This window comes from Kogia breviceps, chromosome 7 (genome assembly GCF_026419965.1).
Source record: "Kogia breviceps isolate mKogBre1 chromosome 7, mKogBre1 haplotype 1, whole genome shotgun sequence".
Classification (NCBI taxonomy): domain Eukaryota; kingdom Metazoa; phylum Chordata; class Mammalia; order Artiodactyla; family Physeteridae; genus Kogia; species Kogia breviceps.
This window is the reverse complement of record NC_081316.1, coordinates 79,165,353-79,192,158: the sequence shown is the minus strand read 5'-3', so window position 1 is coordinate 79,192,158 and position 26,806 is coordinate 79,165,353. Positions and strand designations below refer to the sequence as shown.

Genomic DNA, 26,806 nt, shown 5'->3' with positions numbered 1-26,806 from the left:
CCCTTACTCTCCTCTTCTCCTTTCCTCCTTCCAGCCCGGCCCCCTCCGCTCTACCCCGCGCCCCACTCCATCCAACCAAGTAGTTCTCTGTACCCACTCCTCTGCGTTCTGTCCTCAACACATCCCTCAGCCATGGGCAAATGGGACTGGGGCTTTGCTGCCTCTGAGTGATGACCTGTTGCTTCCTTCAGGCGATTGCCAGGCTCCAATCTCAGTGACAGTTCCCTGCTGTTCTAAGTAAGGTCCTCTGAGTGAGCCCTTTCGGTATGTGTGTCTACAAGTGATCACACGTGTGTGTCCAGTCTCTGGGTGGAGGTGGCTGTGAGTAGAGTGAGCCTGTGCCTAGGACCCAAGTCTAAGTTCATCCATTTTCCCAGCAGGCACTTCCCCATGAAACCTCACCAGCAGATGCCGCTTTCTTCCCTTCCCTTGCTTCCTGTGCCCCTTAGGCCAGGTGAGGGGACAGTGTTCTGGGTAGTGGGAGGGGACTTTTGTGCAGAGAGGGCCCTACCTCTGTCCTGGGCCTGCTTTTTACCAGTCTTGGGGGGAATCTGTGGGGTCGGTTGAGGGTCTCAGGAAAGGCCCTCTGCTGGTCTAGCTCTGCCCTGCAGCTCCATCCATTTTCCTGTCCTAAGGCCCTCCCTTCCCCTTTCTCCCAATCCGTTTTACCCTGCCCAGAGCCTAAGCCCCCTTCTCTTGCCCTCTCTTGGGCTAAACTAAGCAGGTGAGATCCAGCAACCAGGAACCTGGAACTGGCAGTCGGATCCTGAGCAGTGGGCAGGGTCAGTTCGACAGCAGTTGGATGCCTGGCTCCTCTTGGTCTCGGATGAAGAGGCGTCATCTAAAGCCCTTGAATCTCGGCACTCTGTAGGTGTCCTAGACAAAGCAGAACAGCCCTGGGCCCGTCAGGGAAAACAGAGGCAGTTCCTGAAGGCAGTGACTCAGTCAGGGCAGCCTGCAGTGCTGGAGCTCCTGGTAGCCGAGCTCCAAACTCTGTTCTCAGCAGTGCTGCAGGATGGCAGCCCTGCAGCTTGGTACTACATGTACGCCGTGCTGGGTCTGCTACCTCCATATCGTGCGCTGCTTGTTGGTTGCCTTGATTTGCTGCCTTTCCTGGAGCGGCTGTACCGCTGGGCACCCTGGGTCCAGGCCCAGCTCCAGCTGGACCTGCTAGGTGCCATAGACCAGGCCTTTCCCCGAGACACCTCTTTGTTAGAGGGCACCTCCCATGTTGACTGCTATCCCCAGAAGCAGAGGTTCCATCACGGGCCCCCACGCCCAGCCTGCCCTTTTGTGCAGGCCCGGTGGGGAGAGCAGCAAGTAGAGGAGGGGCTGGCCACATGGCTACGACCATTGACACTGCCTGAGCTACAGCACAGCCTGGGTATTGTTGGTACTGAGGTGGCCCTGGAAGAGGCCCACTGGCTTGATGACCTTAGCCTCCTGCCCTTGGCACTAGCGACGGACATCCCTGTACAGTATGAAAGCAGTGACAGTGACAACGCAGAAGAGGAGCCTGTCGGGAGAAGAGAGACTAAGTAAGTGAGGGACCTAGTCTGGGGCTTTGCCCAAAAGAGAGAAAGAACCCTCTTCCTTTCTGTCTGCAAAATAAACCCAGTGGTCTCAGTGTTAATCCCCATAGGGAAATGCAGAAATGAATGAAAATCAAAAGTCAACGATGAGGAAGCCAAAGCTTCAGACGATAGCTTGAGTTTCCAGAGTTTCTAGACTTCTTTTTCATATAGTGCTTAGTTGTTTTTCTCACTTGTTCGTAATCCTTGAGTCTTGCCTCTGGGCCTACCTACTGCTGGGTGCTGGATGTTTGATCCAGGTCCTTCCCTCGGGATGCTTCTAGGTGAGTGCTTGTCTGAGGACCCTTCCCACTCATGTCTGTGTGAACTAAGCCAGCTCCAAGGCACATTACAGTTGGCAGCCCTGACAGGTAGGACTTTCATTCTGACCTTTCAGAGCCTTCTTCCTGCCCTGCAAGTGAGGGGATCCTGGCCCCTGGAGTGGTGATTTTCTCCCCAATCTGGCTCTCACTGCTCTCTTCAGGGTTTCAGAATGCCTACAGAGACCCCCCTCTTCTGAGAGTTCTCTAACTCTAATCTTGGAATTTCTCCCTGTCCTCTGGCCAGCTTGTCTGTGACATATTCACTGTCTGGGAAAAAGGGTAGTTTTACCTTTAATCTAGCTTGGCTTTCTCAATTTTTGCTCTAAGTTAATGGCTGGGTCAAGTTTTTCCTGAAGTCTTAATGGTAGGCAGATAGGCAGGCTCCTGGGGCCTGATGACAGGTGGCCAGTGCCAACAGTGTATGCCTTCAGTAACCCCAGCAGACTCTTCTTTATCAAAGATCTTCCCTGTACCCTAAGTATAAGTCTCCTTTCCTGGGGGAACCTAACTTGAGTGAGAATGGGCTGACATGTTGGCAAGAAGCCAAGTTCTTTGCCCTCTCTTTGGAGCTGGCGGTAAACCTCTGAGGCCTAGCTAATATGACTTAATTTGTACCATGTTCCCCAGGACTGGCCTCCCAGGCACTGATACATTCAAGAAGTATTATTGGTTATTGAATATGTATCAGGAACTGCTAGATGGTGAGGATACAGAAGTGGTAAGATAGACTCAAGCTCTTCCCTGGGGTTTTACAGCTTAGTTAAGGGAGATACAGGTTAAGTAAGTTGATTTAAGTAAAATATTACAATTTGTGTTAAGTGCTGTAAAAATCAAAGAACTGCCTTTCCCCTGGCTGCTCCTCTGGAGTGTGTGTGTGTGTGTGTGTACACATCAGAGTTAGGGAAAAGCACATCAGAGGAGTTTGGGTTTAGATTAGGGTTAACAAAATATTTTGAAGATTAGGAGGTGAAATAAAGAGGAAAGTTTCAAGGAGGAGGGAGCAGTCAGTAGTGTTAAGTGCTACCAAGGCAAGTAAGAAAAATCTGAAAAATACTCATTGAATTTAGCAATAAGGAAGAGGTTGGTGAGAGTGGTTTCAGTGGAGTTTTCTGAGGAGGAAGGCAGATTGTAGTGCGTACAGGAGTGAATGGAAGGTGAAGAAGTGGAAATCACATTTGTTATTCTTTCATGAAACTTGGCTTGAAAGGGAAAGAGACAGATTAGGACAGCAGATTGAAAGAATAGTGGTATCTGAGTAGGACTCAAAAAAATGGAGAGATGTTTATAGTTTTTAAGACAGTGCTTGAGAAGTAAGTGCTCAATAAATATTTGTAGAGTGAATTAATAAATATAGGCTAACAGTCAAAGAAGATTGAAAATACATCATGAAGGGAACTTCCCTGGCGGTCCAGTGGTTAAGACGTCACCTTCCAATGCAGGGGGTGTGGATTCGATCCCTGGTTGGGGAGTTAAGATCCCACATGCCTCGGGGCCAAAAAAACCAAAACATAAAACAGAAGCAATATTGTAACAAATTCAATAAAGACTTTTAAAAAAATGGTCCACATCAAAAAAAAATCTTAAAAAAAGAAAAAATACATCATCATGAAGACGGGATAAGCGATCTCGAGCACAAATGGAGGAACTAGCCTTGCAGAGAAGAAAGTCACTCCTTCCTCGCAAATTAGGAGACAAGAGTAGGATGGAAATATGTACAGATAAATGTGTGGAAAGGCAGCTGAACTTGAGGGAGTTATTTCATGGCTGAGGGCCTCAGTTTTCCCTGGGCAGAGATGGAGACAGAGAGGGGACTGGGAGCTCAGCAAGGCTGGGCATAGGTGGGGGGGTTGGGTAGGTTGAGGCCTGGAATAGCAGCTGAGGACACTGCAAGGGGTAGCTCCCTGCGGACTTGTACTAAGACATCGAGCAGAGTGAGCCCACAGATGAGACTGGACATCGGGAATCTATAGAGGAGCTGATGACATTCCTTTGTTCCGAGATCTTCTGAACCTACTTAGATCATGTAGCACTTTAATTACTGAGGAAATGAATCTTTAATAGCAGTTATACCATTAAGATGTCCTGATCTGATGTCAAAATCATAAACCCTACTGTTGATGTGAACTTTAGAATAGGATTGCATTGTATCCCTGGGGTAACTTGTTTTGTTGATCTAGATTTGGGTCAATTAATGACACGAATATAGTTTGACTGATTAATTTTTCAGAGAGTTTTTGGTTTGTTTGATTTTTGTGCTCTAACTGAAATTATTAGTCCAGGTAGTTGACTTTTGGCTTCTTGAATAATTAATTTTAATACCAATTTTATCGACTGGTACGGTAGAAGTGTAGGAAGATTGATGGTACTGGTGCAGGCTTGACTGGGCTGAAGGATGCATCATTGCATCCCAGCTGGGAAGAGATGGATGTGAAGCTGGAAGTTGGGTGATGATGGAGGAAGAGTAAGAAAGAATCACAAGCATGGAGATCACGCAGGGTTGGAAAGCAGGTATCATGGGGGCAAAGATAGGAGATCAAGAACGTTAGGAAGGCTGCCAGAGAGAAGAAATCCAGGACCGTGGGCTTGCAAGGTGATGAGTTGGGACAGCCAAGTATTCCCATTACTTTTACTCAGTATTATGCAATACTGGCATCATAGTAATCACAATCAATCCAGAGTGATTATTCACTTATCAGAAAGGGAGAGGTTATTCACACACAGGTGTACGAATATAGTTGCCTGACTGTATCTCCTCATGGACTGTATTTGCTCAGTATGTGAACCTTCGGGCGTAGATGGTCGACAGGCTCTGACAAGGTCACATCGGGTCCTCTCAGGCACCTGATCTAGCTCCTTCATTCACTGGCTGACAGTGGCCACCTGACCACTTCGCTCTGCCTCCTCTCTCCTGATTTTTAATCATACAGGTCTCCGCTTGACTCGGAAGTTCCTGGAGAGGAGATCTTCCAAAAAAGAAGCACTGGCTTCTTACCGCAGACTTCCCTCCTGGGTAGCCAGATAATGACTGTAATGAAGACAGAGAGATACCTGAAGAAGATCCACTTCCTCTATCTGAACGTGGCTCCCAGCCGCTACTTTCGGTGAGAGCGCATGCCTAGACCCCTGTCCTACTCCTCCTGCCTCCTGATTTCCTGCCGTGCTGTCTTCCCCGTCCTCCTCCTCTCCAGACCCGTTCCTCTCCTATCTTTCTCCTCTCCCCTCTCATTTCTCCTCTGTCTCCTGGTTTCCCTCTGTCTTCCCTTCTCCTCAGCCTCCTCTCCACTCGTCACCTTCTCTTGCTCCCCTTTGCTCTCGTAGCTTTTTGTCTTAGTCATTCTTTTCTACCTTTTTCTCTGTTTTCTTTGTTCTGTCCTAGAGTGATAGAAACATTTGGTCATCGCCTCAGAAGGGAATTTAATGGTGATCTCTTCTAACTCCAATGCAAGAATCCTGGTGGTTTGTTTAAATCTTTACACTCTCAGGGAAGCTCTGTGTTTTGCAAGGCATCCTGTTCCTTAGCCTACTTTCTTTTAACTTTTACATTTTCATCCTAACTTTATCTCTGTGCGATAAAAACAAGTCTCAATCCACATGACTTGAGAGGCATTCATTCACTTTCTTCCATTAGATCCAAATCTTAGTATTTTTAAATGCTTTATTCAAGTCTCTTCTCTTCCCAGAAATAACAATAACAATTACCATTAATCAAGCTTTTCTATATACACGTGTCATTTAATCCCCACCTACCAGATAGGTGCCATTATTATTTCCATATATGAGATGAATAGACTGATGCATAGAGAGGTTAAGTAACTGGTCCAAGACCACATAGTAAGTGATGGAAAAAGGACTTAAACCTAGAACTGTCTTAACTCAGAAGTCCACACTGTTAAACAGCATCTTATACCCACTCCCAGGGAGCCTTATTTCCTGCATACACTGACCTCTTTCTCCTGAACTTAGGTGGCACTAATGAGCTGTACCATCCATTGATTTACTGATCAGTTCATTTAACGAAAGTTCACTGAGAGCATTGTGCCAGTTATTAAGCAATTGTCTCTTGGCTCTAGTTCTGCTCTTCTCTCCCTGCTTTGTAATACTGGGGCTGGGACTGCAAACTTCATTTCTCCTTTTTCAGCTAGCTTCCTGTTAGGTTTGATTAATAGGGGGTGCTAGAAGGAGACTGGACAGCACGATAAGAGGAGAAGGGACTTTGTCCTTCCTTTGCTTGCTCTCCATGTCTTTCACTCTGGCAGCAGCTGGCAGGTTCTGAATCAGCCTCCTCTGATCCTGAGAGGGACCAACACCAGCTGGAAAGCATCTTCCCATCAGAGTTCTGAGTCACCGCTCTGCAAGGCACCCCCCGCCCCGCCAAACTCCTTATATATTAGTAACAGCCAGGCAGCATCTCCTTCTTAGAGAAACCTCTTCCTTTTGTTCCTCTAGTTCTAGGGCTGGCATCCATTTCCTGCAGTTATTGTCTCTGCGCTTAGTATTCCCTTTCTGCTTTTTAGATGTCCTATAACACTTTTTCTAAAACACATTTTCTCTGTTCAATTCACTTTGTTGAAATTCCTAATGCAATTTCTGTTTTCCTGACCGGACTCTGATATAGTACCTGATATTATGAGTGGTCCCAGGAAACAATCCTCAAATATGGGATTTTGATATTATTTTGGTAATGTCCTTGGCCTTGGACAGTACCAGCCTCCTTGTTAATGGGAAATAGCATACTAGTAATCCATGACCTATAGTGTCATCACAATTAATTAGTCACTGTGGTTGAAAGTGATAACCTGCCTACTGACACCTAGTGGCTGCTACACTTGACTGTCAGGCAGTAGTGATATTAATGGTAGCAATGTCGGATGAGATGCCTGTTGACCATGGTGGAGAGCCTACAGAAAGAAAATTACAAGCTTAGGGCTTTCAACTATCAGCTCAGTCATAGTCAGAGAAGCAGCACAATCAAAGACAATTAGACACAGAGAGAGACAAGAAACCATGAGCAAGCGAACTAAAAAAGGCAGTGAATAATCACAGGGTCAACATCTGTCAAAGAAGGGACCCAATAAAGTGAGTTTCGCACTTGGTTCTGCTTTTCCCCAGAGATTCCAGTAGAGGCAATGGTGTGTCAGTTTTACTATATGCTCCTGAAAGATGGAGAAGAGGAGCTGAGCTTTCAACAGACTCAGAAAGCTAAACAGCAGAAGTTGCAGCTGGGGGCCCACACCAAGGAGGGAGGTGGGAGGTGTTTTCTGGTTCAACCTGTGTTGTAACCAGGGTCCCAACTGGAAGCCAAGGGGATTTAATTTGTGGGTTGTCTGATGATTTTCATATTTTATCCAGATACTTTGCTCAGTTTTTCTAGTTGTTCTCAAGTGGGAGTGTTGGTCCACATTTCAAGTACACCATCAGTAAAAGTGGAAACTGGCATTTTTTGTTTCACTTTATTTATTTGCCATGTACCAGGTTTTCTTTCAAAGTATTTGCATTGATCAAAATTTTCTTGGTACTTCCCTGGTGGCGCAGTGGTTAAGAATCCTCCTGCTAATGCAGGGGACATGTGTTCGATACATGGTCCGGGAATATCCCACATGCCGCGGAGCAACTAAGCCCGTGCGCCACAACTACTGAGCCTGCACTCTAGAGCCCGCAAGCCACAACTACTGAGCCCTCATGCCACAACTGCTGAAGCCTGTGCACCTAGAGCCCGTGCTCCGCAGCAAGAGAAGGCACTGCAATGAGAAGCCCATGCACCACAACGAAGAGTAGCCTCCACTCACTGCAACTAGAGAAAGCCTGTGCACAGCAACAAAGACCCAATGCTGCCAAAAATAAATAAATAAAATAAATAAATTTATTAAAAATTTTTTTTTCTTGTATTTGTCCTAGATATTTTTTTTTTGTCTTACCACGTGGCTTGTGGGATCTCAGTTCCCTGACCAGGGATTGAACCTGGGCCACAGCAGTGAAAGCCCAGAATCCTAACCACTAGGCTACCAGGGACCTCCCTGTCCTAGATTTTGATTTATACTTAGGGGAGAACATATTCCTTCACTTCCCTAGAGTCTTTGCTGAGCTATCCCTGACTCCTGGCCCTGTGCAGGAAGAGTAGCTTCCATTAAGAAGGCCACAGGGGAAGGAGTGTTCCCTTGGGAAGTCAGGCTTCAGTTAGGGTAGGTAGCTATCCTGTGGGATGCCAAATGACCCAGTGGTTAAGAGAGGGGGCTTGAGTCAGGTAGATTTGGTTTTTAAATCCTGTATTCTTTCCTTAAAAGCCTTGTGCAAAGTTATGACCTCTTTTTGTTCTTTTCTCATCTGTAATTTGGGTATAATTGTACTTGAGAAGATCTAGTCATTTTGTCAGAAATGAAATAAAGTTTTTATATGACTTGACTTAGTTTATTCTGGTATCCATGTAAATGCCCTTAAGTCATTTGCTATGTATTCTAGAGTGAGAGAGAGAAAGGGCCATTTCGTCTTTTAGGCATTATATGCATGGGACCTGGGACACACTGCCTTTAAAGGGCTTAAAAATATATTTAGTGCTGAAAAATATTACTGATTCCAAATTATGAAAAAAAAACCTGCAAGATAAAAATTAATAAATGCTTGGGACTTCCCTGGTGGTCCAGGGGTACCAATGCAAGGAACGCAGTTTTGACCTCTGGTCGGGGAACTAAGATCCCACATGCCACGGGGCAACTAAGCCCACATGCCACAACTAGAGAGCCCCTGCGCCACAGCGGAGGATCCCACATGCCGCAATGAAGATCCCGCATGCCACAACTAAGACTTGACGCAGCCAAAACTAAATATTTTTTAAAATTAATGAATGCTTTATTAAATGTGCCCAAACATAGCATTATGGCAACTAGTTTTCTGCAACTAGGTACAACTATTATATAGTTAACATATAAATTGTATTTAATGTGGTATGTAGGTACATTTTCTTGAAATAAGACAACTTAGTAGGATTTTAAGATGGCTCTGGAGGTACTTGTCTCGTTCACTAGGTGGCAGTTTTCCTCTTTATTGGCCTGTGTCTAGTCTTCTAGTTACTCTTACTTTTCCCCGTTCTCAGTCACTCCAAACAGCATTCCCTGATTATCTCTGCATGTTATTTCAGCATCTAGGGATATACATATTTTATCATTTCTAAGATGCACATTTTATTTTCACATTTCAACATCTCTGAAATTGTGATGCATCTTACAAATTGGTGGCATATCATATTGGCGGCATTTTTTAATTTTAGCATTTCCTAAGAAAATGTTGCAACTAGGGACTTCCCTGGTGGGCCAGTGGGTGGGACTCCTCACTCCCAATGCAGGAGGCGTGGGTTCAATCCCTGGTTGGGGAACTAGATCCCGCATGCATGCTGCAACGAGGACCTGGCATGGCCTAAATAAATTAAATAATAAATAAATAAATAATTTTAAAAATGCTGCGAGCTTACAGTTGATGGCATCTTAGATTCGGTGGGATGTTAGCTCTCTGGGTCTGGAGATAGGAACTTCTTGGGACTGGCTAGGGGTCTTTTTCTTTCTTCCCACCTGTTTTTGGCTTCTGTTTCTTCTTAATATTCCATCTTTCTGGTACGAAGATCATTCTGCTCTCTTTCCCCTCTTCCCACTTTCTTCCTCCTTCTTTCCTGCCTCCTTATTTCACCCTTCCCGTCCTCCTTTTGTCCCTGCCTGGAGTCTCCACAAGTTTGCAAGGCTCCCACTGACCTGTGTCCTTTCTTAAAGACCTTACAGCCTGATGGTGGTACCACCCAACAAGGTGAATTCTGAGCACTACATCTTCTCTCCCTTTGGGGTCCTGCACGTACATCCTGTGGAGGGCAGTGAGGCAATGACGCTGGGTACCTGGCACCACCGCTGTGTCCTCTGGCAACAGCTCCAGTTCATTCCGTTCTTCAAGTATTTCCTCTTACGCAAGGCCTTGGCCTGGTAGGTAATGACGGGTATGGGATTTGGGAAGAAGTGTCACAAAGAGCAACAGCCACTGTCACTGCCCTCTGATCTGTAGCTGGAAGAAGGGTGTGAATTTGCAGAGGCTGCACCGGCACCGGATTTTCCTAGAGAAGCATCTGCTCTTTGCCGTGCCCCACTTTGGAGTGGGGCTACTCCATATTAGCAGGTGAGGTCTTCCAAACACAACTTCAATGAACTTTAAAAAATTATTTTACAAGAAGTAACAACACGTTCATTGTAGAAGATTTGGAAAATACAAAAAAAAAAGCACAAAGGAAAAAAATCTTCAGTCTCACCATCTACAAATAACCATGACAAACATTTTGTTGCATATCCTTGTAGTCTTTTTTTCCATCACATAGACCAACGTGATCATACTTTACATATTGTTAAGTAACCAGTTATTTTCTCTGAATAATGTATTCTGAACATAGCTCGATGTATTAATTAATTTCTACATCAACTTGCCCCAGATCATACAATTATTAAATATCAGATTTGAGGATGATAATGCAGGTGTTTGAAACTCTGCTCTTACTATGGTATTACTTGGATTCCTTTTTTTTTTTAAGAAGAGCTTAGTTACTCCTATTTTCAGTACTTTCTTGCTTTCTCTGCACAACTCTTCAACCACTCCAGTTATGTTCTGTGATAGGAGTTGCAAGCTCAGGTACCTACAGGTCCCAAGGAGGAGCTATGGAAGAAATGCAGTGGGTTCGATTCAAGACTTTAGGGAGTGTGGGACTGCAGTCAGTCTGGAGGTTGCACCTAAAGAGGACAGTCACTACTCAGTTCCAACTGACTGTTGCCATGGGGAATATGGGTCCAGTGTGTCAGCTGCATTATTTTTTCAGGATGACCTGGGAATTCACATTTTGTTGTCAAATCTCTCAATTTTACCTGGTTAGTGAAAATTTTCATTAAAACACTGTGCTGGCCAACTCTTAGTGGTACATATAAAACCCTTTTCAGTCTGAATTAGGCCCATGGGCTACCAGTTTGCAACCTCTGCTCTAGGTATCCTCCAGTCTAGCTTAATCATCATGGCATAATTGGGCCGCACAGATCTGAATTTAAGTCCTGAACACTGGCAAGGGACTTTACTCTTTGAGCCCCAGTTTCCTGATCTGAAAACAAGAGAGGAAGATTTCTGCTACTCATAGCTGTATTGAGAATTAAATGAGATTGTGAATATAAAGTACCACGTTCAGTGCCCCAATAGGTACTGAATAAATTATACCCATCATGGTCATCCTCTGCTTATTAGGGGGCGTCCTTCATTTTTTCAAGGATATTTAGAGATGTAGATTTTTCAGGGTGGTTGTTTGGGGAGTGAATAATGAAGTTTGAAGTTTCATGAAGGGATGAAATTTCCCCATAGGGAAGTTGGAAGTTCCTCACCTTTGATTCTAAAACCTATCTGTCCTATATACACTACCAAATGTAAAATAGATAGCTAGTGGGAAGCAGCCGCATAGCACAGGGAGATCAGCTCGGTGCTTTGTGACCACCTAGAGGGGTGGAATAGGGAGGGTGGGAGGGAGACGCAAGAGGGAGGAGATATGGATATATATAGCTGATTCACTTTGTTGTACAGCAGAAACTAACACAACATTGTAAAGCAATTATACTCCAATAAAGATGTTAAAAAAATAGTAAAAAAGAAAGAAAGAAAGAAAGAAAAAATAAAAAATAAAATAAAACCTACCTGTCCATCTAGACTGTTAGGGTCCTTGGCTTCCCCTATTCCACGGAAGAAGCCTCTGCAGTCTCTCCTTCTAAGTCACACCTTGGGATCTCTTTGACCCTCTTTCCTGGTAGAAAGGTAACTCAGTGTAAACATTTGCAATAGATAACTAATAAGAACCTGCTGCATAAAAAAATAAATAAAATAAAATTCAAAAATTAAAAAAAAAATTAAATACATAAAACAGAAAAAAACAAAAAAACGTTTGCACATACCCCAAGCCTTTCCCAGAGAGTTCCCCAGCCAGCAACTTCCTGGGCTTAAACTCTTCCAAAGAACCCTCAAGAAGAGGCTGTCACTTTTGGTCACTGGGAATATTATAATCTCTCTAAACCTTTGCTCATTCTGAGGTGAGCTGGACTAGGAAGAAGTCAAAGGTGTCCAAGGTAAGGGGGCAGAATCGCTGGCTCTGAGCAGTTTAGTCCTTGATTCCAGGCTTCTGCAGGAGCTGCGCTCTGTGTCCTGGTTCCCCCATGAAGCAGATCAGTGCTACAAGTTGCTGGACCTGCGGCGGGCTCTAGCCAAAGAAAACCACAACGCTCTGCGGCTGCTCCATCGCTGCCTGCATCTCTGCACATCCATCCTTCATCTGGTAAGAGGCTCCGATTTATTGTGAGCTTTTTCTCCAAGCTGAACTCGCCAGTGTTTCAGCCTTCTCTTGGCTTAAGCTTCCCTGTGTGTTCTGGACTCTGCAGTTGGCTCAGAGCCATTGTCCTGTCCAGCAACAGCAGTCTCTGCTCTAGGTGGATGGATTAATAACAGGTAGGCAGAGACTTGGACTCAACCTTTTCCTAAGGCCTTGAGCAAAGAGGAAAAGGAACATAACAACGTCTGTTTTTTTCAGTTGTTCGTGCCAGGAGCATTAGAGTATTTGAGGGTTGGAATCCTGATCTTTCGTGCTGCTAGGCTCATCTCTGAGCATATCTTGAACCTTTGACAGGCCACTGTGGCTGGTAGAAGCATCCAGTCATGGAGTTCTTCCTTCGTGTGCCTACTTTGTATCTGTGGTACATGCCACCTAAGTACAGTTTATTGAAATTTTTGCATATGTATACACTCATGTTACTACCAGCCGGTCAAGATATAGAACATTTATAGCACCTCAGCAAGCTCCCTGGTACCTCTCTCATCAGTGCCTCCACAAAGGTAACCACTACTCTGACCTCTGTCACCATAGATTAATTTTGTCCGATTTGGAATTTCATGTAAATGGAATCAGACAGCATGTGCTCCTTTTCGCCTGGCTTTTTTCCACTCCACATTATGTTAGTGAGATTTATCCATAACATTGCAGGGAGTAGTGGTTCACTCTTTTGTATTGCCATGTAGTGTTTTACTATAAAAATGTACCACAATTTATTTGTTAATTCTCCTATTGATGGACACTTATGTTGGTTCCAGTTTTTTACTATTGTGAATAACTGTTATGAACATTTTTGTATGTCTTTTGATGGACATAAGCACTCATTTCTTTGAGGTATATATTCTAGGAGTGGAATTGCTGGAATAGGGTTTATGTATGTTTTACAGTGCCAAGCAGTTTTCTAGAGTAGTTGTACCAGTTTACATTCCCATCCGACTTATAGCTGTCCTGTGATCTCATCAGCACTTGGGAGTGTAGAGGTTTTTACTCTTAGCCAAATTGGTGAGTATACAGTGGTATTTTATTGTGGTTTTAATTTGTGCTTCTGTGATCACCAGTGATGTTGAGCATCCTTTCATATTTTTATTGGCCATTTTGGTACCCTCTTCTCTGAAGTGTCAAACTTTTGCTCAGTTTTGATTGGGTTGTCTGGGATTTTTTCCTACTAATTTGTAGGAGTTCTTTATATATTCTGGATATGAGTTGGTATCAAATATATACATATTGTGGACATTTTATCCTAGTCTGTGGCTTACCTTTTTACTATTTTAATGGTATCTTTTGATGAGCAGAAGTTTTTAATTTTCTTGAAGTTCATTTTATTATTATTATTATTATTTTGTTTAGTGTCCTTTGGGTTCTGGTTTAAGAAATCTTTGCCTACCCCATATTCTCCTATGTTTTCTTCTAGAAATTTTATTACCTTATCTTTTACATTTAGGTGTATGATACATTTCAAATTAATTTTTATGCATGGTGTGAGGTAAGAGTCAAGGGTTATTTTTCTCATTTATTGAAAAGACTTCCATTTCCCCACTGAATGACAGTGGTGTCTTTTTCTTAAATCAGATGATTGTGTATGTGTGGGTCTGTTTCTGGACTCTGTTCTGTACCATTAATCTATTTGTCTATCTCTCAGTGTCATGCTATCTTAATTATTGTAGCTTTATAATAAGTCTTAATATCTGGTGTTGTTGGGTCCTACAGCTTTTTGTTATTCAAGATTTCCCTAGCTATTCTAGGTTCTTTGAATTTCCATATACATTTTAGGGTCAGCTTGTTAATTTCCACAAAGTAATTTACTGGAAATTTTTTTATTAGCTTGCTTTGAATCTATGGATCAATTTTGGGGAGAATTGATATACTCACAATATTTAGTTTCCTAATCTGGGAACATGGATCTCTTGATTTATTTTGATTTGTTTATTCTTTTTTAAAATTAATGTTCTTTTTTAAAATTAATTTTATTTTTGGCTGCGTTGGGTCTTCGTTGCTGCATGAGGGCTTTCTATATTTGCGGCGAGTGGGGGCTACTCTCCGTTGTTGTGCGTGGGCTTCTCATTGTGGTGGCTTCTCTTTGTTGTGGAGCATGGGCTCTAGGCATGCAGGCTTCAGTAGTTGTGGCACGTGGGGTCTAGAGCGCAGGCTCAGTAGTTGTGGCGCATGGTCTTAGTTGCTCCGCGGCATGTGGGATCTTCCCGGACCAGGGCTCAAACCCGTGTCCCCTACATTGGCAGGAGGATTCTTAACCGCTGCACCACCAGGGAAGTCCCTCTTTAATTACTCTTAACAAGGTTTTGTAGGTTTCCTTTAGAGGTCTCGAAAATATTTCATTAGATTTATTACTAGATATTTGATTTTTTTTGTTGCTATTATAAAAGGTATTTTAAAGCATTATGGTTTCCTAATAGTTGCTATACCATACACAAAAATTAATTCATGGTGGGGCTTCCCTGGTGGCGCAGTGGTTAAGGATATGCCTGCCAATGCAGGGGACACGGGTTTGATCCCTGATCCGGGAAGATCCCACATGCCTCAGAGCAAGCCTGTGTGCCACAACTACTGAGCCTGCGCTCTGGAGCCCGCAAGCCACAACTACTGAAGCCCGCGCGCCTAGAGCCCGTGCTCCACAACAAGAGAAGCCACCACAAAGAGAAGGCCGCTCACCACAACGAAGAGAAGCCACCGCTCACCGCAACTAGAGAAAGCCCGTGTGTAGCAACAAAGACCCAACGCAACCCCAAAAAAAGAAAAAAATTAATTCATGGTGGATAAAAGACATTAAGTATGAAAAAAATCCAAAAAGCTTTCAGAAGATATTATGGGATAATATTTTTATCATCTCAGAGTTTCTTAAAATATAAAAATTATAAACCATGAAACTAATAAATGTGTCTATATTAAAATTAATTTTTAAAACATCACCATAAAAAGAGTGACAGGAAAAGCAAATGCAACAATTACCTCTTTCTGTGCTGCTATATGGAGTGAATGGAACCTGTCCCTGTTGGCAGTCACCCCAAAGGTGGGGGGGGCAGTGAGGGAGGATGAGTAATCAACACAGCTGGCAACTGAATTGTTACAGAACCAAGCTTGTAATCTGTGCTAAATAAAAACATGCTGCTGATGCCCATTAAAATGTCGCATTACTGAATAACTCAAATAGATTAGAAACAAATAATGATATTAAATGCGAGTGTTTGGTAGACACTCTTACCAATTTTTAAGGAAGTTTCCATCAATTCCTAGTTTGTTAAGAGGTGTTTTTTCATGAATGGGTATTGAATTTTGTCCAGTGATTTTTTTTTCTACTTTTATTTAGATGATCATGGGATTTTTCTCCTTTAGTCTGTTAATATGGTGAATTGTCAGTGTTAGACCACCTTTGCATTACTGGGATAAACCCAGTTCCTTCCTTCCTCCCTTCTTTCCTTCCTTGTGTAACTTTTAATTTTGATATAATTTCAAACTTATTAGGAGAGTTGCAAGAATAGTGTAATAAACTCTCATATACCTTTCACCCAGATGGTTATTTTTGTCCCTTTTATGTTATCATTTATGCTCTTTTTCTTTCCCTATGTGTATATACATTATTTTGCTGAACCCTCTGAGAGTGAGTTGCAGACATCAAGTCCATTTACCCCTAAATATGCCAGTGTGTTTTTTTTATAAGAACAAGGACATTTTCTTTCATAATTATAGTACAATTATAAAAAAACTAGGAATTTCACTTTGATATGTTCTACTATCTAACCCACAATCCTTATTAAAAATTTGCCAATTATTTCAATAATGTCCTTTTTTATTATGTTTTCTTCCCTGCTTTATGATCCAATCCAGAATCATACATCACATTTAGTGGTCACTGAGAGATATACATAAAAATCCCCTCCTATGCCTATAGATTTATTAATGTCTCCTTGATGTTCTTTCAGTTTGCAACATGTATTTCAAAATCATGTTGTTATGTGCATAAAGATTCATAACTTTATTGATATGAAAATGTCTTCACTCTTATTACTACTTTTCTATTAGAGTTCTCTTTTGTCTGATATTAACAGCATCAGGCATTTGCTTGAACTGTCTTTTTCTATCCCTTTGTTTTCAACCTCCCTTTGTTACTTTGTTTTATATATATCTCTCTTAGAAAGAGCTGGAAAACATTTAGTCTGAGGGTCTATGTACAGGCTTGGATTTGTTTTTCCCATCTCATTTTGGTGTTTTCTATTTCCTGTGATTTCTATTTGATTCTTCCTTGTGTTTCTTGTCCTTCATTGGGTTGTTTTACATTTTTGTTGCTGTTGCTATCCTCTTATGATTTGGATGTTATACATTTTATTCTTCTCGTGGTTGCCCAGGAACTACTCGGTGTCTACTCATCTTTCTTAGTTTCAGAATCTTGATTTTATTTCTTTTCTTAGACTCCTACCTGGAGAAAGGCTTGTAACTCAGTTTTGGGCAATGAAACTTCAGTGGAAGTCCCTGGGAAAACTTTTAAAAAGAGGCAGATCCAACTGGAATGTCTTTTTGGACCTTTACTCCTGTCTTATTGCCTAACCCTTGGATGAAATTTCTGGTGTTGGGGAAGCCATCTCACCATGATGAGGGTGAAAGGCATATTGAGGATGGAAGAAGAGGAAGATAGAGGGAGCTTTGTTCTGACTGATATTATTGGGGCAATATGCCATCCATGGATTTCTTACTGCATTAAATAAACCTTTACTTGCTTAAGCCATACTTTGTCTGGTTTTCTCTTCCTTGCAGCTGAATGCCTATGTAAGACATTTATACACCTGCCCAACAGAGGTAGCTGTTCAATTTATATTTTTATAACAATGTTTCTTTCATGTCTTTTCCTGAAAACACCTGCTCAGAGAGGCCTTCTCTAGTCACCCTATTTAAGATTGTAAAAGCTCCTTTATTACGAGCACTCCTGATCCTCTTTTCCTGCTCTATTGTTTTGTTCACAGCACTTATAATTTTCACATACAATATAAATTTATTATTTATATGTTTATTGTATATTAATTTATTATGTTTCTTGTATCCCTCCCAACAAGAGGGTAGGGTTTTTTTTCTGTTTCATTCACTAATATGTCTCTATTGCTTACTATAGTGTATGCCATATAGTAGGTGCTCTGTGAATATTTGTTGACTGAATGAATGCCAAGTTGACTTTGTGTCTATATCTTTCTTCTATGCAGAATAAAACCTTAGCACTCTTCTAATTTCCTTTTTCTCCTCTCTTCCTCTCCCCACCCTCTACCCTTCTCATTACGCTTTTATTGATATCTCCTGGAAATTTAGTTCTAGATTGTTATGAACGTTCTTGTTTTATAGCTACTCATTTAGAATTAACAATGTGTTTCACAAATTGTTTTTTGCTCATCAGAGCTTCTTGTAGACCACTTTATCCTCTTGTATTCATTTTCCCCTGTCAGGAATACACTGTTGTTTATTTTTTTTCCAGAGAGAATCTGTAGATGGTGAATTTTTAGTCTTTGTATATCTAAAAATGTCTTTATTCATCCTCAAACTTCAGTGATACTGTGGCTAGATACAGTATCCTAGGTTTAAAAAATTTCCTTAGAACTCTAAAGATATTGCCCCTAATGGTGAGGTTTTAAAAACATATACTGATAAGATGTTATGGAAAAACCTAAACAAACTTTTTGGCCAACCCAATAATTATTGTTGTTGTTGTTTTTATGGTTTTATCCTAGTTGTCACTCAGTAAGCCCTTGCAATGTGAATTGTGAATTCTTTTTACAAACATTTACTGTGGAACTGGCCATGCCAGGCACTGTGTTAGCAGTAGAGACATGAAATAAGGTGTGACGGAGGCCTCCTTGGAGAATTTACAGTGTAGTGGATGAGTCATACGAGTAGATAATGGTGCACTGGACTAAGGACTATGACGTGGGAAGCACTGGGTATTGAGAGTATTGCTAGAGCACAGAAGAGGACACCTCGCCAAGTCCAAGGCATGTCCATATGTGACATGCCTAGCTTAGGTCTCAACTGCCTTGTGTCTGGATCTCAGAAGACTGGGATCTGAGCTCAGAGTTAGCAGAATACAATCCACAGACACCTGTAGTTCTAATCACAAGCTCTGTTGAGCATCAGAAAGAAGAGGAGAGCAGCAAGGACAAAAGGTCCATCTGGCCAAATATGTCTTTCTGGTATCTCTCCTCTGTTCCTCAACAGGACAGGCCCAGAGGTGGCAACTATCAGCAGCCTTTGTAGGCTGAGGAACTTCCCAGTTGTGAGAAGAACCCACAAAGAGGTCCCCAGGCTTTTAACCCTATTGCCTGTCCCCCACTAGAAAGTCTATGTCAGTAGCCAGAGACAGCTTCTACTCTCACAGAAGGCAGTGTTGTGCTGGTCAGCAGGCCACATCACCCAGGCCTAGTGATTGGACTCCATATCCTGGAATAATTGCTGAACCTTACTTAGCCAGTCTCTCTTTTTCTTTGTCTAATCTATGCATTGTGAATCTCTCTATTTATACATGCACAAATTTTCTATTTGAGTTCCATCATGGGGGCTTTTAGCAGACAGGCCTGGCCTATCAAAATAACTCACTGTAGCCTCTCAATATATGTTCTCCAGTTCACATCTTCTCTGGTCACTTAAAGATTTCCAGGGCCAATCTCTACTAAAAAGGAGCCATTCATGTGTATATCTAGGTTTTAGGCTCCATGACCTGAGAGCTTTGCAACAGGACAGTGGGTGGCCAGTTTGGTCTCCATCCCCCTTTCTCCAGTGAATTTTCCACTGTCTATTCTAACAGATTCACGAGGATACATACCACATGCAACAGGGCCTTCAGGAGCAAGTGAAAAGCTGCAAGAGGATCAGGCCAGGCCAGGGCTCCCTATACCTTCAGAGGGTGCAGTGCCAGCAGTTGCAGCAGAAGCTGAAGCAAGCAGAAGCCTGGTTGCTGCAGATGGGACAACTGGCCCGCCTGGTAGACTACATGATTTGCCAGAACCTCGTGTCCATCATAGAGGACGAGATAACCTCTTTTGTGGCCAACATCTTGCAAGTGAGGTGGTGGGTGGCATGTGTGGAGGTTGGCGGGCAGTCAGGGGCCAGCTGGTAGGGAGTGGATACTGACATCTAGCCCCACAACCTCTCTTGACCCTCCTTTACAGGCCCCAAGGCAGAAACCCTTTCTCTCAGCGCAGCTGGTCTTTGACAGTTGTGGCCAGCTGTCTCATGAGCCCTGTATTGAAAATATGATCCAGATTATAACTGGGGGCCTAAGGTCTTCGAAGGTCTCTGCCCTGAAGGTATTCTGGATTGGACAGGGGGCTGCCTGTAGGAATTCCCAGTTCCTATATCCTCTGTGTAATCAGAAGCTCTCAGTCTGGTCTGAACCCTCATTGTTTGCTATTTCTGCCCCTTCTCTGTACCTTGGCATGAAGGTAATGCAGTGTACAGACCCGAAGACCTTCTGGGATTCCCTGTATTTTGAAGGTATTTATGGAGCCCTAGGCAGTGGGGAGGAAGGGTGGAAGGAGGGAGAAGGACACATGCACTGTCCTAATGGCCAGAGAGTCGGGCACTGGGCATGGATGGAGCAGCTCTAACCTGGGTCTGCACATGTGTTGGGGGGTAGGAGAGTGGAGGCATGTTTTTGCTCACTTGTGCATGTGCCTATGTGTATGTGTGTGCACGCACATGAGTGTAGTGAGAGGTGTATGAAAGAGTGTGAATACATTGTCCTCTGATTTGTCCTAGCTCCATGAGGTTTTTCTCTAATGTCATAAAGGCATTTCATTTACAGTTGGATTTGATTGCTAAGTTAATTTGTACTTGTTTGAAGAACTCTGACTCTTCAATATTTGCTTTATTTCATGCAGCTCTTTTTCATTTCATATAGAATAATTCATTAGTATTATTGAGCTATTTTATAGTTACCAGTTATCATTGATTATCAATCCTCAAACTAGTAAATCATCAGGGCGGAAATACACCTTCACATTCCCTTTATTTGGAATACTCACGCTGTCATAGATAAAACCATTAAATGCATTCAGTCTCCTCTGACATGTAGGTGCTTTTTCATTTTCCCATTCAACTAGTACGTTTTCATTAAGATGATGTAAAGACACCAGGTTAATTTTAGGAATTAGGGGACAAGGAATAAAAAGGGTCATTGAAAGGAGCCTGTGTTTTTCTTTTCTTTGTTTGTTTTTTGGCCACGCCTCGCAGCGTGCAAGATCTTAGTTCCCCGACCAGGGATTGAACCAGTGCCCCCTGCAGTGGAAGCTCGGAGTCCTAACCACTGGACCGCCAGGGAATTCCCGAGCCTGTGTCTTTAACAAATCACACCAGTTGTGGCACATCTTTTTCTCAAGCGAATCTAGATTAATCAACAGAGATTATTGATGTTTGTTTTACATGGCATAGTGGAAAAAGGAAGGGCTCTGAAATCAGACAGGCTAGTTCACTAATCTGTAAAACGGGAAAACAAAAATACCTCACTTGCAACATTGTTTTGAAGAATAAAAGAGTAATATGTTTAGAATAGTGCTCAGCACACAGTAGTACATGTTACAGATAGTATCTTATTAGTAGTAGTATTAAAGATTTAAGTAAATCATACATTTCACAGTGCTTCCTCATTATATGATGTACTAATTCATACTATGCATATGCTCCAGTATTTTCCTTTGAATGGCAAAACAAACAAACAAAAACCCTTTAAACTTTTATTCTAAATTCTAGTGAAAGTGAGAATATTCACTTGCAATGTCTTAGGTTTTCCCTTCTACTTTTAGAAAAGCATCAGGGACTGATGTATTTAGGGGTGAAGTGTCACGATGCTCATATCTTGCAAGTATTGGGTTGGCCAAAAAGTTCATAGGGGTTTTCCATAACTTCGGAAAATCCTGAATGAACTTTTTGGCCAAACCAATAGTTTAGGGAAAAGAAAAATAGAAAGAAAAACAAAAAAAAAACAATGTGGCAAAATGTTAATAATTGTTGAGTCTAAGTGGATAGATAAAGAAAGGAGTGTGTAGAACCTTTAAACTTTTCTACATGTTTGAGATTTTTCAAAATCAGAATTTGAAGGAAAAAAACAAGATCAGCTTGGAAAATCAAGTTAATATCATGGAGGAACCAGAATCAAAGTTCTGATTTGGGATTTTTCTGTTAAGTTCTTTATGAAAATTAGAGTAATATACAATAAACATGTAGCAGGTAAAACACTACAATTAGTCTTTAAGAAATATATTCATCTGAGAAATCTTTTACTTAAATGAGGCAAAATTTGTATGGCATTTTAACCAAATTACAAAATGATTTCAGTACCTCCATTTACACCCAAAAATAAGAAAAATAAGCCCCTTATAACAGAAAATTATATATTTACTATATTCTAGTCCCTAGAAGAATACCCAGTGCTTTACTAATGAAGTGCTTGTAACATATTCTCTATTCATAAGCTATGTTCTATGACATTTTCCAGAGGACAGTCTTAGAACTGGAACATTTTGAGACCAAAAAGAGGTTATTAATGTTACTATCGGATGCTCTTACAGTCTTATCAGGAATATTCTTCAGTTTAAGACTGAGAACTACAATCAGATAATCATTTTTCTCATCTGTCAGGTGTCAAGTTCAGGAACTATTACCTTAAAGTTCTTACTTTAACTTTACTATGGCAATATCCTACCAAGATCGGAATATCTTTTTGAGAAATGAAAGAAACAATAGCAAAGATCAACAAAACTAAAAGCTGGTTCTTTGAGAAGATAAACAAAATAGATAAACTATTAGCCAGACTCATCAAGAAAAAAAAGGGAGAAGAATCAAATCAACAGATTAGACATGAAAAAGGAGAAGTAACAACTGACACTGCAGAAATACACAGAATCATGAGGGATTACTACAAGCAACTATATGCCGATAAAATGGACAACCTGGGAGAAATGGACAAATTCTTAGAAAAGCATAACGTTCCAAGACTGAACCAGCAAGAAATAGAAAATACGAACAGACCAATCACAAGTAATGAAATTGAAACCGTGATTAAAAATCTTCCAACAAACAAAAGTCCAGGACCAGATGGCTTCACAGGTGAATTCTATCAAACATTTAGAGAAGAGCTAACACCCATCCTTCTCAAACTTTTCCAAAATATAGCAGAGGGAGGAACACTCCCAAACTCATTCTATGAGGCCACCATCACCCTGATACCAAAAACAGACAAAGATGTCACAAAAAAGAAAACTACAGGCCAATATCACTGATGAACATAGATGCAAAAATCCTCAACAAAATACTAGCAAACAGAATCCAACAGCACATTAAAGGGATCATACACCATGATCAAGTGGGGTTTATTCCAGGAATGCAAGGATTCTCCAATATATGTAAATCAATCAACGTGATAAACCATATTAACAAATTGAAGGAGAAAACCCATATGATCATCTCAATAGATGCAGAAAAAGCTTTTGACAAAATTTAACACCAATTTATGATAAAAACTCTCCAGAAAGTCCTTTGATTTTACTTCTGAGTTTGAATTCTAAATCACTGAGAATGGAGTCAGCTGGAAGTAACAGAAGACCTAAGAGTAGCCTAAACAATACAATCATCTCATATAACAAGAAGTCTCCAGGTAGCTTCCAGGGTTGGTTCAGTGGCTCAGAAATGTCATCAAGTACCAGGCTCTTGATATCTTTCCCCAGTTCCATTCTGGGTTTAGCTCTAGGTAAGAACAGATCCTCTTGGAAGGGTATGTGTGCTAGGGGAGGCTGCAATCAAAAATCTTTTTTCGGGGCTTCCCTGGTGGAGCAGTGGTTGAGACTCTACCTGCCAATGTAGGGGACATGGGTTCGAGCCCTCGTCTGGGAAGATCCCACATGCCACGGAGCAACTGGGCCTGTGAGCCACAATTACTGAGCCTGCGCTCCTGCAGCCTGTGCTCCACAACAAGAGAGGCCGTGATAGTGAGAGGCCTGCGCACCGCAATGAAGAGTGGCCCCCGCTTGCCGCAACTAGAGAAAGCCCTCACACAGAAATGAAGACCCAACACAGCCATAAATAAATAAACGAATAAATTTTAAAAATCTTTTTTCATTCTCAGGCTATTACATTATAGTTGCAAGACAAGTTGCAGCTCCATGCATCCCATTCTCAAGCAAAGTCATGTTTTAAAAAGGGGAGGCAAGGTTAGAGAGAAAGCTCTCCTTGCCTGACTCTCACTTATTATCAGGAAAATAAATCTTCTCCAGGAACTCCCCAGCAGATGCACTGTTACATCTCATTGTAAAAATCTAGGTGTGGGAAATCAAACGGCTGATATTTTTAGTTTCTCGTGGAAGATAGGCTCTACCACCATGGAAGAAGGGAGAAGCGAATGGCTATTAGTTGGTCAAGCAATAAATATGCCTTCCAAGGTTTCATTCTTCAGATAGGCTCTCTCCTCCTGGCAAGCAAGAGAATCACCAGCATTCTCTACATTGTCATTTCTGCTATATTCTTACCCTTTTAATAATTTTATTATTGAATAAAACCTCATTTAAGTTTAGTTCTACAAGTAACAATATATTTATGCTCACCAGCAGTCCTTATGTTGATGTCTCTTTTAGTCATTTTGTTTGTCCAAAGTTCATTCTCTATTTAGATTCCTCAGGATGGGCTTGTGGGAGCAGAATTCTCAAGTTCTTCTATGTTGATAATAGTTTGTACCCTTTGAAATTGCTTCATATGTTCTTCCTTTCCATATCTTAAAGATATTACTGCATTTTCTTCTGGCATTAAAAGTTGTTGTAAAAAAATCTCATAGTAATCTAATTTTATTTCCTTTATAAATCACTTGCTTTTTTTTTTTTTGCCTAGATACCTAAAATATTTTTTCCTTTTTCATTGAAATTCAGTAATTTTAGTAGAATATGTCTTGGTATTGAACATTCTAAGATAGTATTCTCAGGTATGTTCCTTTATAATGTGGCTTTAAGTCTTTTTTATTTCAGGAAAGTATTCTTGAATTAAGGTTTTTAGTATTGTTCTCTTCCCTTGCTTTGGATTTTTCTTCAGGGACTCTTATTACATGTGTTTTAGATCCTTATCACTTTCCCCCCAATGTATGTTCCTTTCTCTTGAAATATTTTTTTAATCCTTATTTCTTTTTTATTTTGTAATTATCCTTATTTTTATCTTCTATTTTTCTTAAGACATTATTTACCTGTTAAGTTTATTTGCTCTTATCTTCCTTTTAGTTCAGTTTCCATTCCAAAATTATGTTTTCTTTTATTTCTAATTCTTTCCTGAGTTCTGTTGCATAATTTCTGAGTTTTTCTAATTCTGATATGCAGTTCTCTTTCATGGGTTATGCCATTTTCCTGGTGTCTTTTGACTTGTTTTGAAATGGGCTTGTTTTGATCTGTTTCCTGACATGCTTTCGTTGTCTATAAAGATGTTATTCTACTCCCTGTTCACTTTTTCCTTATACTAGCTTTGTATGGGGTTTGATGTTGGTACTTTTCTGTTACTCATTTCTGAAAAGTTCTCTTTTACTAACTTTTAAGAGACAGCTTGGTTCTCTAACCTTTCGATTTCCTTTTCTGTTGATTTTCTGTAGCGTTCAAAAAATGGGGGCTAACTTTCTGAGGTTTCCTGGTTTCTGTTTCTCTCTCCCAGTTTTATTTGGACCTTTTCTTTTTCTCTATTGCTTCCATTCTGCTCACTTTTTACTTTACCCCCAGCAGTTTCACCTTAGTGCTGAGCACTGTCCCGGAAGGGAGCCCTCGCCGGTTGGTTTTAGCAGCTCATTGGGCATAGACTGCTAAAGCTTCTACGGACCTTACCTACCTGCTACTGGAGTGGGCAAATCCCCTTCCATTTTTACCTGCTGTTCTCGAATTAGCCCTCTTCCTTCCACAAAATGTCTGTTGGCTGTTGCAGAATTTTCCTAGTCTCAGGTCAGTCTTGTATACCATTGTTCTCCTCTGCTTCCTTCCCCATAAATGGCGATGCCACTTGGGTCTTGAGGCTGTAGGTGATTTGTTCCCACCCACTTATATTTTAGTGTTTGTAAGGATCCTTTGTCTTCATTTTGTTAAAAAATGTTATCCAGAGGGGTTTTTCGTTTTACTGTCTAATTTCTCTGTCAATTTTATATCCCAAATTCATGTGGGAATTTGGAATAGATTTCAAAATTATGCTACCACTTCCATCATCTTCCTAGAACCCCTTCTGGCATTATTTTTAAAGGATCATTCTGGTTATGCAGGGCAGACTGCAAAGTGCTAGAGGCAATGACCAAAGCAGGGAGATGAGTTAGAAGGGTATTTCAATAATGCCGTGAGATTTGATGGTGACTTGGGCTGGGGAAAGAGGGGAAGGCAGTGGTACAGGTGGTGAGAATCGGTTGGATTTTGGATATATTTTGAACATAGAGCCAATGGGACTTTCTCATGGCTGGCTGTGTTGTATGTGAGAGAAGAGTCAAAGCTAGCTTTAAAGTTTTTGACTGGAGCACCCGGAAGAATGGAGTTCCCGTTTACTGACGTTGGAGGACTGCATGAGGATCAATCTGTGGGGGGCGGATAGAGATCAGAGCTCATTTTGTGCTGTTAAAAGTTTGAGGTGCATATTAAGCACCTAAGTAGAGAGGTAGACTAGGCAGTTGTTTAAGTGGGATTGGGATTCAGGGAGAGATCTGAGCTAGACATATATTTCAGAGCAAATAGGTGGTATTTAAAACCATGAAACTGGATGAGCTCTCCTAGAAAGTGAGTACTGATGGGGAAGAGAAGAGATCTGAGGATGGACCCTTGCAGGCACTGTGGTGTTTAGGTGTTGGCAGTATGGATCTAATTTCTGAACATTTTGATGCTTCTTCTCCCTTTTTGTGCAAAGTTTTAACACAAATACTAAAATTGGCAATTAAACAGTTTCTAAGAATTAAGGGGGAGGCCAAGTTCAAGGATATTCCTAAGACAGATACTGAGGACTGGCTTGCTCAGCTTCCTTTCTCACCTCCTCCTCTGTTGTGCAGAGGCTAGATAGAGTGCTATAAACTGTGTTTCTCAGACCCCCTTGTGGCTGAGAGTCATATGTGATTTAGATCTATATGTGACTTCAGCTCAGAATTGAGGTAAGTAGGGGAGAGAGGCAGGGCATATGCCATCCATTCTGCTGGTGGGGCTCGTAATCGCTTATGATCATGTGCTTATGTAGCTGGTGGTATGGCAATGACATCCCAATTTGCCAGGCAGCACAGAGCCCTAGACGCTTGGCCTAGAGTGTTTTTGTTTTTCAGCTCTTGCAGTTATTCACAACCCATGTAATAATCTATAATAATTTCCTCCCTGCTTTTACTAGCTAGACTGAATTCTGTTCTCTGCACCTGAACCCTAACTAATAAGTTCCCTTGGTGGGTCTGGTACTGTGTTTATGATGTAGATGTATGTGTAAACTCACTCATGAACAGCGAATGTGTGTGTGTGTGTTTCTATGCGAGTGTAATGTGTATGTATACACTCAGGGTAGAGGGAGAGGTTGTGTGTGGTCCC

General features: G+C 41.6%; 1 protein-coding gene across 1 annotated transcript in view; it reads left to right on the top strand.

Annotated features, from left to right (window-relative positions):
- The first annotated feature begins 1,026 nt into the window (after positions 1 to 1,026).
- The window catches only part of DNHD1 (dynein heavy chain domain 1), a 72,561-nt gene continuing 46,781 nt past the window's right edge, over positions 1,027 to 26,806 (top strand). The window contains 8 exon segments of the mRNA XM_059070255.2: positions 1,027 to 1,538; positions 4,822 to 4,995; positions 9,649 to 9,852; positions 9,932 to 10,042; positions 12,059 to 12,215; positions 19,060 to 19,314; positions 19,424 to 19,561; positions 19,697 to 19,748. Of these exon segments, the coding sequence (XP_058926238.1) occupies positions 1,042 to 1,538; positions 4,822 to 4,995; positions 9,649 to 9,852; positions 9,932 to 10,042; positions 12,059 to 12,215; positions 19,060 to 19,314; positions 19,424 to 19,561; positions 19,697 to 19,748 (1,588 nt within the window). The 5' untranslated portion in view covers positions 1,027 to 1,041.